Source organism: Palaemon carinicauda, chromosome 8, assembly GCF_036898095.1.
Source record: "Palaemon carinicauda isolate YSFRI2023 chromosome 8, ASM3689809v2, whole genome shotgun sequence".
NCBI lineage: Eukaryota > Metazoa > Arthropoda > Malacostraca > Decapoda > Palaemonidae > Palaemon > Palaemon carinicauda.
The window spans coordinates 103,608,685-103,626,982 of record NC_090732.1 but is presented as its reverse complement, the minus strand read 5'-3'; the positions used below and the strand labels follow the sequence as shown (position 1 = coordinate 103,626,982).

Sequence of the window (18,298 nt, the reverse complement as noted above, 5' to 3'; positions counted from 1 at the left end):
ATTTCACATAAGTATGACAAACACTACAAAAATACTAAATAAAAATAAGACTTTAGGAAAACTTGTTTTTCAAATTTCTTTTCATAATACAGAAATAAATGTTATCGGGTTTGTGTATTCAAAATGTTATTGTTAATCATTAACTATATGTCGCCACTTTTAGTGTTCACAGCCTAATAGACAATTTATAAGCTCAGTTTAAAATATCGTATTGCAAATATTTTAGTTTTTCCTCCAACAATAGTGTAGATTATCAAAATTGAATCGTAATACACATTTTTGTATACATGGGTGCATAACGAATACTTATCGTAAGGCTATATTAACATAGATATAGATAAGTATCAGTTTTAGCAAAGAAATAAGCTTTTCTGATAACCATTTAATAGTAGTGGCAAAGGATATAGCAGGAGAAAAACAAAAACTTAATAAACATGGTCAATAGATAAATTCATCCTACCTATACATTTGACTTGTTTTCTGCTGTCATTATGTTTCCTTAGAGCTTACAATGAAAGCTCCAGCATATTCACCAAACAACTTTGCCTTATCTATATTTTCCACTCTAATAGAGGACTGGTAAACCGAAAGTTATCTAAGCCTGACTGCCATTTGTTTATCTTACTTATGTCATTATAAGAAATTATTATCATAAACAATGATTCCCTTACAACATAAACCACCTTTGCAGGTTAAACCACCAAATCCTGTTTGATGGGGAATGTGACATACTTTACAAATAGTTTATAAATTCAACTTTTTCCTCCACACTCTACTAATTCAGAGAAACTAAGATCTCTTTCTGTTGTCGTGACTTTTTTCCTGGCTATGAAAATTCTGCAAAAAGAGACGATTATAGAGAGCAGAAAGAAGTCATCAACATCAAAATAATATTCCGTTCAACATTCTTGCTCACTGTCTTATGTTCACACGTCAGAACAGTTACTATTAAGGTAACAAGATCAGGATAATTTTTCAGTAAAAAAATTGTAAGATGATAATAATGTAGTATTATAACAAATACCCGAACACAGGCACGTTTTCACCTTCTTCTAAATAAAGGTAGTAGCATTTCCAACGGCAATTTTGGGGGATCAGTGGACATTGTAATTGGCAAAAGTGACACAGGGGTTGCACTATTTGAAATCTCTTCACTAAAATCAGAGGCAGAGATAGCTGAAGATTCGCTGTTTGCGTTCTTGTTTCCTGCACCACTGATGTCAAACGTTGGCTTAGAAACTCTTGTAGACTCTGATTCCTTAGTGACTTTAGGCTTAGGTGTATCAGGAATTGTTTTGTGAACGGTATCTGGATTATGAATTTCCTCTTGTTTTTCATCAAGATTTAATGTTGGTGTCTGTTCGTTATCATTCAAAGGTGGTCCGGATAGTCCCGATTCTTCCTCTCCGTTTACTTGTGGGCTGTTCTCTGAATCTGACTGCTTTTCTGTGATATCTGCATTTGTGTCTATAGTTTCCCCACGGGGTAAAGCATCACTACCAGTAATATCAGGTGAATTGTCATTGTCTTTTGGTGATTGCAATTCCGTATTTTCTAAAGAAACATGAGCATTTTCTCTTGATTCAGGTGAATTGTCATTGTCTTTCGGTGATTGCAATTCTGTATTTGGTAAAGAAATGTGAGTATTTTCTCTGGATTCAGGTGGCGACTGGTCAGCCTCTACATTTTCACTTTGCATATGGTTATTGTTGCCTGGCAGATTCTCTTCTTTTTCCGATTCTGTATGAAGATTTTGTGCATCAGGAGAGCTTGAAAATTCAGGTACAGGGACATTTTCGCGCTGTTCCAACAGACTTTTTGTGCCATCACCCATGTTTGTTGGATCTTCTTTTATTTCCCCTGATTTTTCTTGCAAGTGTTCTAGAGTTGGCGAGGCCAATGCGCTTTTTTGTTCACTGTTTGTTTCTTCAGAATTTAATCCAGACTCTTTTTCCACTGTTTGCTTGGAATTATCTATTAGAGATTCCCCTTCATTTTCTCCCGTCAATGTTGCTGATACCTTAAAGGTAGCGATGGGATCTCCAACTTTTGCTGATGGAGCAGCAGTTATTATTTCTGTTTCTTGTACTGGAGTAGTAGTGCCTTGTAAAGAAAGATGTTCAATCAAAGGTGATTTAACATGAATTGGACTTAAAGCAGGTGTAAATCCATCAGTGACCTTGTTGACGATAACAGAGTTCCTTTTAGCATTTTGAGACTGGGAATTATCGTTGCCCTCTGATACGCTTTCTAATTGTTCAGGAACTTCAGGGGAAACAGTGCTTACAGATATTTCTTGATCAGCAATTTGCAAATTTTCTCTACTTTTCTCATTTTCAGCAACAAATTTGTTTCTGAATGGTCTTTGGGGTATTCTCCTGCCTGCACGATCTCCATCACTGGTCTGTCTATTTGCAAGAAATCGTTTCCTTACGTTTTCACGATTTTTATTAAAATGCTCCATTCTTTCCTTAAAACTCAAACTTGAATTCTCATCTTGGGTCACTTCTGGCGTCTCATTTACATCTGGCTTGTCTTCTGTTTCATCACCTGTTGTATCTGGAGCTGTTATTGAATCACTCGCATCTACACGACTCTTTCGGTTTTTTATGAACTCTCTGAAACGTGCACGGAAATTAGGGTTGATTATTCGCCTTCTTTTTGGATCTGTACTTTCCTTGTCATTTTCTGGGTTTTCAGAACTTTCCTTCAAGTTATCACTGGCGTTTACCCCAACATTAGCAGAATCTGGGTCGGTTTCTTGAATATCTTTAGGCATTTCCTCTTCATTTTTTACCACTAAACTATCATCTTCATTCTTGCTAACATCAGATCCATTAGCCTCATTTATTGATAGATCTGCTGAAGGAGGAGGCTTCTGTATTAAACTCTGACTAGTTTCTTGAACTTGTTGATCTGTGTTAGGTTCTTTGTCTAGCGGTGTTTCCTTTTCAGTGTCAGGGACTTCATCTGCAGAGTCTTTATTTTCTTTCATCTCTACATTCACAGGTTCTTCTGCTACATTTTCATGTGTTGATTCATTGTCGACATCTGTGGTTTCCACTGTTTCTTGACGCCTACTTTTCAAAGGATTGATGCGCCGGTTTCTCTGATTCGTAAGTAAAGAACTTGGTCTAGATGCTGCCTGATTGTTATTACTCCTAGGGCTGTCAGGGGCTACTGTAGTTCTGGGAGTTCTGTTCCTGAGTCTGTTGCGTAACCGATCACGGTAATTTTGGAAACGTTCAGAATTTGTATTCCTGGGACCTGTAGGTTTTCTTGGTGCTTCAGGTTCACTTTCTGAATTAGATTCGCTATTTTCGATATTGTCTTCCTCAGGCGACTCAGTTGTTGTACTTGATGTCTCAGTGCTTTGATGTTCCTTGAATCTATTAAGACGATCTTGAACTCTCTGTCGGAATGGAGAGATTGTTGTTATATCTGATGCATCAGTTGTTTCTGGATCATTTGATGAATCATTTTCATCATTTACAACTATATTCTCGTCAGATTGACTAGGTTGAGGTGTAGTCTGACCTCTTGATGGTAATCTTGTACGCACGCGATTTCTTAGATTTGGTCTTCGACGCAATAATGGTCCCCTGAATGTTACTGGTACTGTTTGTGTGGTGGTCGACGGAGGTGCAGGACTGGTGGTAGGAGTGTCGGTGACAACATCGTAGTCACTTCCGTATTCAACAATGTTGTTTGATTCATCCTCCGTTTCATATAAGATATCACTGGCATCAACATTTTCTGTATTAGTTATCAGTAAAGAATCTGAAAAATGCTTTCCAGAGTCATTATTGGAGACAGAATCTTCTGGTTGCAGGCTATCAGGCTCTCTAAGTTGGGAATCATCAAATTCAGTATAAGTATCTGTAACCTCTGTTTGAGTTTGTGGGATGCCTGGATGTCTTCCATCTGGTTGTAAGAATTGGCTGTGGAATTCAGAGTGTTCTAAACCAGTTACAAGAGTTGGAGTTCCATCATTAAATCTATTGGCAATATTTTTTCTGATTGTCCTTGATGGTGGCCTTTTTGAAAATGATATAGGTTGCTGTGTTGTGAAGGGTACTGGGCGGAATGTAGTGAATTGAACCGGTTGTTGGTTAGCAAATGGAACAGGTTTTCGACTAGCAACCGGTCGTCTCCTTCTATTAGGACGAGGGTCAAGAGCTGGAGGAAGATTGGGTCTTTCTTCTGACAGTGTACCATGAGCGTCAGTTTCTTCTTGATTTGTTGATATGGGTTCTGAAACAGTTGACAATGAAGGTCTGGTTGTAGTTGAGATAGGAAATACAAAATCATGATGAACAGGTTTGTTTGAGAACAGAGGTAAGTCTGTGGTTTGTGATTCTAATGGCCTTGCGATATTTGGGAATGATTCCAGGAGTGGCCGTTCATGCTGGAAATTGAATGGATTTTGTTGATCATTGTTAAATGGGGATGGAGAGGGGGTTGGAAGAAATCCAGGAGTAGGTGTAGGTCTAGTTTGAAAATCCGATGAGAAAGTGTTTTGAACTGGTGAAGTTGCAAACGTATGAACTGAAGATGGAGTTGTGTGGTGGATAAAATTGCGTACTGCTGGGGGTGATGGAGGTTTATGGCTTGGAGTATTGATGAAACTGTTACTATGTATAAATGTTTTATCATTTTGTTGGCTTTGGGGTCGGAATAGAACTAGTTCATCAGGGGGAGGTCCAAAGTTATGTCCCTCTGGATGTCTAAAGTTATGTCCCTCCGGATGTCCAAAGTTATGTCCCTCCGGATGTCCAAAGTTATGTCCACGGGGAGGAGGAGGTGGGGGTGGGCCTGGGTGATGAATAAAATGAGCATGATGCTCTGGAGGTGAATTACTGAAAGTTGAAGTTGTGTGAGTTAATGGCCTAGGTCTACTAAATCCTGGCCCAGATTGTGGTGAGACTGAGCGAAATGGGGCATTGAACACTGCAGGATGAATTGGTGGCTGGTTAAACACAAAATTGCCCGAGGAGGGAAAATTTGGTGCTGGTAAAAATCCTCCAGATGTTTCAAATCCTCTTTGGGAAGAAGATGGACCTCCAAATGGGGCGTGGCCTGGGGGAAATCTTGTGGGTGCAAAGGGACCTGGTGTTTGGGAAAAGGACTGAAAATTAGAAGGAAATCCTCCATGATCTGATTGATGAGTAGCTTGTCTGTAAGGACGTTTATGCTCTGATTGTTCATTATCAGAATTTGGAACAGGCTGGAAATCCTCTGGATTGTCCGTCATAAGAGAAGAAGGGCGGAATGTATCCGGAGTAGTCTGATGTATGCTTTCATCTTGAGGTACATACGAATCCTTTAGATTGTAAGGTATGATATTTTGGAACTGTTTACTCGACGGACCATTGCTTATCTGATCTTGATTACCAGGATAATTTTCAGTTGGAGCGACTGGGTACAAGGGAGGAGGACTGACCGGTATTAGGTTACGGCTGTAGCCAGTAAAACTGCCAATTCCAACAGTCTTTTTAGGTCCATTTTTATAACTAGAAAACTTATAGGGCTGTCGTAGGTTTTCCCTCTCGTTTATACTTTCATGCAGTGGTGGCTGGGCAATGAATGTACGGTCAATGTTATTTGCATATTCAGCAGGGTCTTCGGTATCCATCCTGTCAATCCTAGCCTTAGCATTTGAAGAGGTATCTAAAGGCACATTAACTAAAGAAGCAAATGCAGATAATGCAGATTCCATGCCAGTATTCCAGTTCGCTTTCGAATTGACAAAGTTGCTGTCGGGAAGAATGTTGGACGCAGAGGGTTGGGCATCGTGTGATCCTTGGTTTGCATCTTCTTCCTCATAATAATCATAATTAAGGTCCAAAGCAGGATCGTAGTGCTGTATAAATGGTTCTGGATAATCTCTAGGGTCATCATCATAGCTCTTGTCTTCCCCTTTAAAGACTGGTATATTTTGGAAACTTTTAACAGGAGCTGGTTCAGCTGTCATGTTTCGACCAGCGGAGCCCAGTATTTCAGGGTGAGAGCAGTCTCCGAAAAAGCCAGCACTGCACGATGTTGTCATCTGTAAAACAATAAAAGGTTAATGGTAATTGTAATTGGGCTGTTACACATTATCATTTTTTTTTTTTAGCGAGAGTGACCGTAAGTTTTTTATTACCAACATTCAAGTACAGTACGCTGTTTCCCTTTATGAGCGTAGTATGATAATCTCATGTCATATAAGATATCTTAACAGAGTATTGGTTACAGTTTTAAAAATGAATAAAGAAAAACAGCATGAAATAAGCATCATAAAACGTGAAACAAATTAATTATATAAATGGAAGAGAAAAAGAACTTGAGAATGAGTTTTGTTATACGAAGGATTTTCTTTATAATTCTTAGCCTATATATATATATATATATATATATATATATATATATATATATATTTATATATATATATATATATATATATATATATATATATATATATATATATATATATATATATATATATATATATAATAACGAGAAATATTTTAGTAGAACGTAATGACTTTTCGATGAGATATGAACAAAATAATGTTATTTAATAAAAATGGAGAGCTCACATTTTCTGTTTGGATAATGGTAAAATATAGTTGAACGAATTTTGATTCCATTCTTGCAATTTTTATTCCATAGTTAATTCAAATATAGATAACTCTACGAGGAATTTGTACAGCTTCTCTTAAGGCAAGGGTCTCAAGTACGTTTGTAATAATTTCTGAAAAGACTTCAAATGTATTTACAATAGTCTTTCTGAGACTTCCGTCGTAATTCTATTGAAGAAATCAAAGGTTTTCCAGGAAGTTGGGTTGGGTGCATCCCTGAATTTCAATGGTTTTCCTATTTCTTCACTCAAACACTTGGTTTTCCAATGTGGTTCCCCATTCTTTTTTGTATAGGAAGTGGATAGAAACGAACGTCAGAACTGTTTGAGACTAAAAACAGGAAAACATCAGTTTGAATGTTTTTATAGAGATTTAGAGAAATTATAGTGAATGCGTGGTTTAGATGTCCACGTCAGATATAGCCCTTATAATGAGTGAACGAAGAGGAAATGGATCTGAATTGTGTTAGCTTGAGTTTATAAACATGCATATCATTATGGAAAAATAGAACTATGGAAAAATCTCAGTGTGGAAAAAATATTCTATGTCTAATGGCTGATTATCACAAAACCCATAGAGGGTTTTTCTGTAGGAAAAATATAACTTATGATAATATAAAAAAAAAAGACAACGTCTTGAATAAATGAAACTACGAGATAGATAGAGAGTAGAAATTGATTTAAACTGGTCCAGGATATTCATTAGGTTTACAATGTTATTTGTGAAGGTTAACTGTAGACCTAACAAGCATTGCACTTGCAAGTGAATTAAAAAGATGTAAGGATAAGTTTGCATAGGTGACTTTGCAATACTTACGGAAGGCAGATAACCTCTATCAGTGGTCAGGAGTTAAAAGTAATAGTTTATACAGAAGACTTTAGATTAACAGGGAAAAAGCAAAAGTGGATAGAGGAAAATTGTTTTTGAAACTGAAATTATCATGCAATTGTCAAAATGGCAAACGATGTTAAAATGGAAGCGACGTCGTTGAATATATATGGAAAAGTATGGCTCTATCGCTGAATATGGTTGATGGTAATTGGTAAGAGACAACAATTACAGTGGGATCATATATCAGAGAAATATCAAAGCAAACTTTCATTTAATTATCTTGATGTATTTGTAGGTAATAAATATTGTGCTTAAGCGAACTTAACACGAACAATAAGAATACTTTATTATATTATATTCATAAAAGAACTGATTCCTTCTAAGTTCACAACACATCCCATTGTAAAATTCTCATGTAAACTTTAATATAGATTTGTCCCTGTTTACATCTATTTGAATATTTTGAGCTCAATCGAATACACTGCTAAGCTGTAAAACGCACTCTCGGAGAAAATAAACTTACCTCGTTGAATTTTAGACCCTTGGTACACTTGAAAGTGTACCTCGTACCATCAGCTGTGCAATAATGAAAAATGCTGCATCCGAAATCCATGTCACCATAATAACCTCCTCCTCTGCCGGCGCATTCAAATCGCACCACAGGGAGTTCCGAATTCAGTGGCCCCAATTTCTGGCCGAGTGGCGGAACGTTGAGGGATTTCTGTAAGAAAAGAATGGGTGGGATTTTAGTGGACAGATCTGCTGTTTCCAGTTTCTACCATATGAACAACTGAAAATATTCTTTTAGCAATACACTTACTTGTAATATATATCTAAGAGTATACACATGCAATATGTAGGCTTACATTTGGAGACAAGAGTCCCTGGCACACCTTGGTTCGAAGAAGTGCACCCTGCCACAACTTTACTTCGTGGCGACTAACCAAACAAGTATAGGGAGAGATGGCAGAACACAGGGGCTAAATGCAGGAACTCTCCACGCAGTAAGTGGGTGGCTGGGTGCACTTCTTCAAGGTGAGGTGTACCAGGAATTCCTGTGTTCAACTGTACATGCATAGGAAATAAAATTTAAACTTTTAAGGTAAACCATAATGTTTATTACGACCTCTGGTGGAGCTTTCAACTTCTATGCCGCTAAATTTCAAAGATATTGTGGTCAAAGAATAACGAAGAAAAAAAGCTCAAAGGTGATACTTTAAACAGCGTAATCTGAAAGATGCATGGGCGCTCATGTTTTTATTATGAATATGAATTTCTCAAAATGCAATTAACAAATTATAGTTTATGGGTAAAACAGCGCTTTGGTGATATAGATCTTTATAGTTGGGCTCGCTGCTGTTCCAATGTGTGACGCTAGGGAACTGACAATTAATCAATTGTCAAGTTGACAACGGCCTTGCATGAGTATATACCAGTACAGAAGACAAGAAAAAAAAAATTCACACATGGTGTCACCCGAAATAGCAATTTGCACAAATTTCCGGTAAACAAGCATTCGAATACATACATTCAGCAAAACCTCTCAGTGGCAGTTTTGTAGCACAGGAACAACTATATCATGGAGATAAAGCGCAAACTAAAGTTATTTTTGCCCACCAATAGTCTCAAAGTGACTTTGATCGAGGCCCATTAAGAGGAACAACAAACAATTTCGGTCCTGGGAAGCAGTAGTTAACATAATTATGAAACCTCGAGATTATATAGAATCCAGATATTGCGCTATCGAATACTAGAAAATATGATTTATGGATATGTTAAGTGCTATCACGATACGATGGTCAAGAAAATATCTAATTTTGTTGAATTACAACACGTTGGCAAAAATGAATGTACTCTGGTATCTCTGGGCTGATTTTGCTTTTAACGGGATTTTGAAATTACGGCATATGCAGTGTGATAATTTTTCTAGGTAAGAGGACAATAATCATAAGGGGTGTTATCTGTTGTACCAAAAAAAAAGTTCTTCTTAAACTATAAGATGACACACTCTCTCTCTCTCTCTCTCTCTCTCTCTCTCTCTCTCTCTCTCTCCATTTGCATAATGCCGTAAATACTGCTTAACTTTGATTTCATTAAGAAGTTTAAAGACATTCTAATATTACTTCTTTTTGTATTATCATTATCTTTGAAATGGCTGTTAGAGAAACACCTGGATAACTTTTCCAAAGCATAAGCTGGTGTGGCAATGACAAAAGTTGAATACGCCGAAAGTAAGTGAAGTATATAAAAAGATTCACAGAAGTGCTCATTCAAACTGGCTTTCCGAACTGCATTATCATAAAAACAATAATGATATTACGTGGTAGCCCACCATCCTTCCAGAGTCAAATTGCTGAGTCGAAAATGATAACAGATGGCACTATTATTTTATCACATTCTCGAGTGATGAAAGATAAAACAAAAAAAGCATGACTTTTTAAGTTTATCTCTTTCTTTGTTAATTTTGAAATGCTGTATGTGTTTTAGCAAAAAAAGAAAAAAAAGAAAAAAAAAATAATGATTTGACCGAATTGGGAAAAATTTTTCAACGAAACCTAAAACTATCTAAACAATGATAACAAATATAAAGAGTAAACAAACATGAGAAAAAAATAATAAATTATTCGTCTACTTAAAATGTTGCCCTGGTTCAATGTTTCAGTCAACTATTGGAAGTTTTACCCGGGTGTCATAGGTTGCTCAAACTCCTGAGTTTATCTTTAATGGCTTCGTATGTGTTTATTTCGTTTTCACAAATGCTTAGTTAATTATCTATATGGCTGATTAAATTTGATTGATATTGCAGACTTTTGCTCCTTTAATGCATCTAAATTCCCCTCTAGGAAAAATACGTATAAGGTAGCAAGTTCCAGAACTACTTGTTATTATCTAAAAGTTAAATCTGAACATCATAAAAGAGGATGCACAGCAATGAATACTGCATAATGTATGACCACGACTGTCTCTTAAACAGATTTTTGTATCCCTAATAAAAATCCACCCCTCCTCCTTCCAATAAAAAGTAATTAATCTTTGAGAACAGGGAAAAGTAGAACCACTGTTGCGGGCGAGGAGAGAATATCAAAAAAGAAAGAGAGAGAGAGAGAGAAAAAAAAACTGCCATTGTTCACGAAAGGCGAAACAAGGTCATCGTTCGGGTGGAAAAACAGTTTCGTGTTTAATCATTCGAATGTTGGGGGATTCAGTATCTGCAGTAAATTATTTCATGTCGAAAATAAACTTCTGAAAATTAATCTTTAGCTTTGAAATATCAATAAATAAACTATTCTTGCCATTTTTTTTACAAGACTGGTTAGATTTTGAGATTAATTTCGTCGCACTAAACTGAAGTTCAGATTAAGGGCAATCATACAAGCAAGTTGAAGAAAATCCAAGTATCCTGAGTGACAATGAATGTCATATTAAACACTTCATAAATGCTTGAACAGACGATACTCTCTCTCTCTCTCTCTCTCTCTCTCTCTCTCTCTCTATCTCTCTCTCTCTCTCTATATATATATATGTATATGTATATATAAATATACACACACACACACACACACATATATATATATATATATATATGTATATATATATATGAATATATATATATATATATATATATCGATATATATATATATATATATATACAGTATACTATACATAATTGACATTCATGTGAGTATGACCTTTATCACTGAAGAGGGATAGAAGAGTATTTAATTAAACGTTATTAGTTGATAAAATAACCTGAAAGAATTGCAGTGAAAATCATTATAAGTATAATTACCTTATGATTCAAAATCATCACCAGAATTCAAACAGAAAATTTCCCATAACCTTAAAACAAAGTAAACCAAGTATTTCCATGCAAGGAAATGCAACAAAATATTGAAGTAACAATTTTATTAGATTATCTATAGGCATTTAAAACCAGAAACTCTGTGCCTTATAATTTTCATAAGAGTGAAGATAATTTTGACTTTGTGAAATCAAAAGAGATAAGTAAACGTGTTCACTCACCCCCCATGTTTGAGCGCCGATTAAGTCTGCCAAAAAACACAGTCCTGAAAAAGAAAGAAAGTCATTGTCATTGTTTTTCTCATTCACATGATCTAATTGTCATCACTGCCAATGTTAATCAATTTATATGAATTAGATCGTATTAAACCGGAAACATTCAAGAAAAACATTTAAATAACAACAAATCATGTGAAACGATTAAGGTATTTTCTCCTAAAAGTTATGATGAAATATATTGTTCTCATTCCAGATTAGGGTATGAAGCCGAGAAGAATAAATGCACACAATAAACCCAATAAAATTTGTCTCCATGTCATGATTTAAAAGCATCGAGTACTGTTCAACGTTCATCAGTTAACAGACTTCAAATATATGCTTCGAAAATGGCGAGATCATAAAGAAATATTTGACTACAAAATAATTGTTTTGAAAGCTATGAGAAGTAATAAAACGTTTACCTCTTAAGTTGATTTAAACTTGAAAAAGATAAAAGACACACGAGGAAAGTCATTGGTTTCGCTCCACTTATTAAAAGAATTGCACAATTACACGTTAATATACGTAACAAAGATGAAGTAACTTTTCCCGATGTTTTGCATCAATGATTCCTCCCTGAAAAAGTTATTGTTCGTTATACAATCAACACCACAAGCAAACCCATAAAAAATTCTGATATGATATTAATGCGAACAGTAACGCTGGTAAATAGAGTGTATTTTAACCTGATAATTATAGATCTACAAACGTTCGCTGTAACATTGATGTTAAGATTATTTAAGATTAAGTGAGACATGGTGATATGTAGTGACAGTTAATGTGAATATCATTAACTATAGATTTTATTGTTTCCCATTGGCCATTCTGCCAAACCCTTCAAAAATACAGTGCAAGGAATGAGAACTTTTACTGATCACAAACTTCCATTATAGATATGCAATATCGGTAAACGGAAGAGGAAACTTTTAGAAAAGTAAACTTTTTGCTTCATTTATTATGACCGAATCAACCAATGTACATATAACCGTTATCGTAATAGTGCAAATCTCTCTCTCTCTCCTCTCTCTCTCCTCTCTCTCTCTCTCTCTCTCTCTCTCTCTCTCTCTCTCTCTCTCTCTCATTTTTTTTTTCAAGGTCGGTGGAATCTACTTTTTTCATTTCATTGAAAATCTTAATGTAATGATTTCTGATAACTAATGCCACCTTCGTAATTACGGATTGACTCACCAGTACAGTGCGAAAGTGTTAAGCACATTCAACATTTTGAGCTTTGTTAATTAGGTCTATTTTCCAAATTGGTTTTTATATAAGGAAGAAGTTATTGCTAAACTTGCTTAAGTCTATAACTTAAGGAAAAGACGGTAAAAGTTTTCAAGAGATCCATTTTCTATTTTTCTATGAACTGATCCTAATTTAAGGATAATTTCAGGATTCTATGGGGTTTGTGTGGCAATTATCGTAGATTTATTTTGTTAGTTGTTAGCACTATAATGACTATAAGTCAACAGAGAAATGTCTGTCTAGAATAGATTACATCGAGATCGCACCAAGACTCTTGTTAACAATACTAATGACAGCATTAACATTTACACACACTGCATAGTGCCATGGATTAGTTAAGGAGCCTCCCCAGAGGCAACATGTAAAAAATAAAACGAAGGAAGGATTAACATATACCATCAATAAAATACAGTAGTAAATCGGTCAAAGAAATTGTCTTTGATTATGAAATAGTCAAGGGATCTCAAAATTAAGATTAGAAATCCTTGGTGCACGGTTTGAATTGTCATGAATATGGTCATATCCGATAAAGGCAACAGTTGCGTTGTCGGGGAGCACGACTGCCAGACCAGATATTCCTGTCAGTTAAGCTAAAGATAAATGCAGTGTAGTGTAGGTGTAGGGCGGCTCCATGTTTCCCTATTTGTGACTCTTTTCTCCCCTTGTTGCTCTGTTGCCTGTGTATTAGTAGTTTCCCCGAATCTTTTTTTTTTCTTGCTTTACCCAGGAATGAATATAAGGATTTAGATAATCATCGGCTCATATCTCTTTTGGCAATATTCCATAAGCTACTTTTCATCAGGGAACTTTTGTATGAATTAGGTTACAATCAGATAAAATTAAGCTGAGTGAAAATCTTTAAGTTTTAGAGTTACAAATGCTGCCAATAGTCCAATTCCTTCGTGTGTTCCTACTTTCACTCACTACATCAAGTACTCCGACTCTTGTAGGCTATTGTCATTTAAAGTTGCTGATGTTGCGATTTCTGAATTAAACTTTTTACTGATTGTTTTCTGTATGCTCAGTAGATCAAACGTTTGAGTCATTAATGGTGCATCTCAAAATTCAGACCGTTGCCTCTTTCAATGTTAACATTAGCTGCACTTCAAGTTTCCGTTAATGATGGCACTTTGTTCAAGATGTCACCCGCAACTGTACTGATATTTCTGTGTAAGGGATCAGCTACATCTTTTCCGAAAAAAAAAAAAACCTTAGCAATTCTTTAAGCGAAGAAAATTGACATCACTTTCATTATGTTTTGCAATCGTCATTATTGGCTGCCAAAGCTTTCTAAATCGAAATCGTTTTATTGTTTAAGTGGTCTATTGTGTTCAATAAACAGTACTGTAGTTCACCCTTTTAAAAACTTAACTGTAAAATGATCGGATGGCCACTTGGCCCTAGTAAATTTTGTATTTATGTACTAGCTAGAAAAGCAAATTACGCCTTTACTCTTAATTTATTCATTTACTATATTTTGCTATGTAGGGAACGAGACGAACATGGCTGTCCTTTACTATCCCGATCCCTGCAATGAAAGGAGACCAATAGAGTTCTCCTTTAGCCTAGTATGGAGGCTATTCTGCATGTCTGATTTTCTAGCTTATAGCTCTAATGAAATGCGTCTTTGGAGATAAGACAACGCAGACGTCGTTACTTTACAATTTGCTGTTTTTCTTCTTTGTTTTCGTCATTCATTCGTCTCAGAAAATCTTCATAATTTTTTCTTCTCTAAAAAACAAATTTTCATCTGTGTGAAGCAACGTTCAGTAGCCCGTAGGTGCCTTTATCGTAACGCAATCTGGGTAAGGATGACCAGCTTGCATACAAAATTATTGTTACAAATTGTGGAAAAGACTCAAGAGGATTGCTGTCCGGTGGGAGCTTCTATGAATGACTGAAAGAAGAGAAAGGAAATGATGAAATGATAAACCAAACAGAAGAGGACGAACCGAAACACAATTGCAAAAGTTTCATGCGCATAAGTGACGCTGATTCATCCTGAAGTATTCGTTATTTATATCTCTCTTGGCTCTGTTTATATTGCTTTTCATGTGGGCATCTTATTTTGTGGAAGCAAACTTTGAAAATTTAATGGCCTTGTGACTATTCACACCTGAATATTAGTTTATCTTAAATAATAATAATAATAATAATAATAATAATAATAATAATAATAATAATAATAATAATAATAATAATTTGGATTAACGCCAAAATATTTAAATGCAAAGCATAACCTCACAGTAAAGCAGACGATGAATAAATAGCCTACAAGAAAACGAATTTTCTTTTATAACGAGCAGACAACGAAACCTCGTGTTTGCACCTTGCAAGCGGCGGCGCGTATTAGTTTTGCGTAAGAGCGCGTGTGTAAAACTTCGGCCGTGATGAATGACTCGGAGGGCTTCCACTATCTACAATTACTTACCTGTCATAGGTGTCATTTGAGACCATCCAACACTCCCCTGACCAACAACCATCTCCCTCCCCCTCTCCACTCATCTATCCCCTTGGTCGTGCACTCACTACTTTTGTGCATGATCATAAGTAATTTTGGTCTTTCAAGGCTGGTTATAGATATAACGGGGAATTCCGAGAGAGAGAGAGAGAGAGAGAGAGAGAGAGAGAGAGAGAGAGATTTTCATCCACATTTTGCACATGAACATTCTATTTTTTAGACGCTCGTTTGTTTCATGTGGATGTTTGCATATAATGAATGATGATATTGATAACAATGAAGAAAGGAGCGAAGGCATAGTAATCTTCTCTCTCTCTCTCTCTCTCTCTCTCTCTCTCTCTCTCTCTCTCGTCAAAATATACAGCCAAGGTTAAATTATCGATGCATCCATTTCTATAAATCCGTAATCCTCTGATCTATCTGGGTGTTTCTTTGATAGCACCTGCCAGTGTGAAATCAATCTGCTTCAGAAATATTAAAGGTTTCTATGAATTCCTCTGCATCCACTTTTTTTTATGATGTAGGAACCGAAGTGTTGACTTTATTTCCGGGACGATGGCAGATAACCCTCGTTGAATTATTCGAGAAATACTGGAGAATACCACACTCTGAAAGTGGGCAAGGACAAGATCCGATAATTTATCAAATCCGGGTATAATCATCACCAGGAAACCAAGGTTTTCTGTGAACCCCTTTTCACGCCATCTGGAACAAGGAATTTGTTGGGTGATTTCACGCGTGATTTCGAGACAAACCGATTGTCCGATTCGATTGACTCTTTGTCTCGCCTCAGATAGAAGGACAGTTTGTTTTAAATAAGGCAAATTTGGAACCGTTAGGTGATCGACATTACTTTCCGTGTCATGTATTTGGGAGCCATATCACAGTAATGAATCTTATGGCCTTTGAACTACAAATCTGTGTCTCCTCCTCATTCTTATCTTTGTTTCTCTTATTTCATGGAATCTTTCAACGATTCTTCATCTGGGTTTCTGAAATCTTACGTATTTGCTGTGTTTGTGATTACACATGAGAGAGAGAGAGAGAGAGAGAGAGAGAGAGAGAGAGAGAGAGAGAATGTTGAGCCTGCAATATTATTCAAAAGTTACATCCTGGTTATTTGAACACAATTCTGTATTTTGATTGTGTTATTTTGATTCTTTGCAGCCTTACTCCATCGAATTACAATTATATGTTCATATTTTGCTTACTTTCTCAATTTGAATGTATGAAAATGTCACAGTGATATATATATATATATATATATATATATTTATATATATATATATAAATATATATATGTGTGTGTGTGTATGTGTGTGCGTGTATATGTATTAACCTAATTCACTATTAAATGGTAGCCTACACATCATACAATTTTATACGTACACATAACCATCGAAATTTAAACACTTGTAAACTCTATGAACAATATGCATCTATCAAGAATACATCACATTCGTCCGCATATAATTTGCATATAGAGAGACCTATTTATTCATCTTTAAAACAATATCAAATGCATAAATTATTGAGTTTCAATTCGTGTTCACTAGTTTGCTTGCTCTAAAGAAAATTTTATTGAATTCAAAAATATTTTAGATAAATAAGAGTTTTTACCCAAAAATCTTCTGATGAACTTATGTGATAGACCCAAGCCCTAGACCGATATTATTATTATTATTATTATTATTATTATTATTATTATTATTATTATTATTATTATTATTATTATTATTATTGCGTTGGCGGTAAGTTATCTAAAAAGAAATGAAAATTTCCCGTTGAATTTTGTGGGAAGAGTTTTACAGATTTTGAGATGGATGAGGATCAAACTTTATTATCGGTTTATCTGAAACTTTCAAGCTCTTAGAGTAAATTTTATCAGAGAAACTGGATTCTATAGGTATATTCCGAAGGAGTTAGATATATCTTGATGACAAAAGAGAGAGAGAGAGAGAGAGAGAGAGAGAGAGAGAGAGAGAGAGAAGAGTAAAGGTCTGTTTCGTGTAAACTGTAAAAGTCAATGGAGACACTGGCAAAGAAGAATAAATTAAATATCATAGAACGTTTGTATTTTTGTTTTTTTGTTTTTTTTGCATTGGTATTTATATACTGTAGATTACTATCAGATATATGATATGTATTTCTGAAAGATTATTTGTATATATCTAGGAGAGTCAAATTATATCTTAAGCTGCTGTCTCCTGCACTGTTTTGCTGAACGCAGAGAATCCATGTATGAAATACACTGATATTGAAACCTGTTGTTTTCTATTGCCATTAATAAATACTCCAGTGAATTAACAATGGAGGCCGTCTATAACCTAATTCATTTCCAATTCCACGGTAATCAGCATCCATTGAAAGTCAAAATAGGAAACCGATGAAAAGAAACTTTTAGAATGGCATAGCGTTCAAAATAATTTTATGCGAAAACTTGCTAAACACTGTAAAATCCGAAATGAATCATTCACTCTAACCAATATTTCTGATGTTGGGCCACATTGGCGTAACTGTCTCATCAATCAACATGTAGTCTTCCATAAATCCCATTTCCAATGGAAACATACCCTGACAATATCTATAGTCAATTCTTTTTAGTGATCGCTGATTGGTTGGACGAGATAATTTTAACCAATCAGATAGGAGGAAACTTTTCCGAGCTAAAAGGGCACCCCTACAAGTCAGTGCAAATCTGCCTCGCTAAAAAATAATTTACTCTATTGATATGGTCATGAGAAAATCTCCTAGAAAGTGCGACGCCTTTTAGAGCCTCACTCTTTTCCCCATTCCAAACTCAGAATATGACAAAAAATTTTACGCTTCTTTCTTAACAAATATTGCGAAACATGCAGTAGATCTTAGGAGATAAGCGCAAGAGGTAATGGGTCACAATAAAGCCACAGACCCGAACGAATTAAGTGGATGGAATGTTTTATATTTTAACGTTGCATTTTGCATTCAGATTACGAAAGCACACGGAAGGGAATTCATTTATCATTACATTATTATGCAATAAGTTGCAGAACAATGCGATATCAAGCAAACATTAATAAATAAAAGGGATTTCAAGGACGGT

The 18,298-nt window shown here is 35.5% G+C and overlaps 1 protein-coding gene across 1 annotated transcript in view; it reads right to left on the bottom strand.

Annotated features, from left to right (window-relative positions):
* Nucleotides 1–645: 645 nt before the first annotated feature.
* LOC137645820 (mucin-2-like) overlaps nucleotides 646–18,298 on the bottom strand; it is an 84,396-nt gene continuing 66,743 nt past the window's right edge. Inside the window, exons 3-5 of the mRNA XM_068378792.1 lie at nucleotides 11,478–11,521; nucleotides 7,978–8,175; nucleotides 646–6,049 (exon numbers count right to left, since the gene is read on the bottom strand). Of these exons, the coding sequence (XP_068234893.1) occupies nucleotides 1,043–6,049; nucleotides 7,978–8,175; nucleotides 11,478–11,521 (5,249 nt within the window). The 3' untranslated portion in view covers nucleotides 646–1,042. The remainder of the gene's footprint in view (nucleotides 6,050–7,977; nucleotides 8,176–11,477; nucleotides 11,522–18,298) is intronic.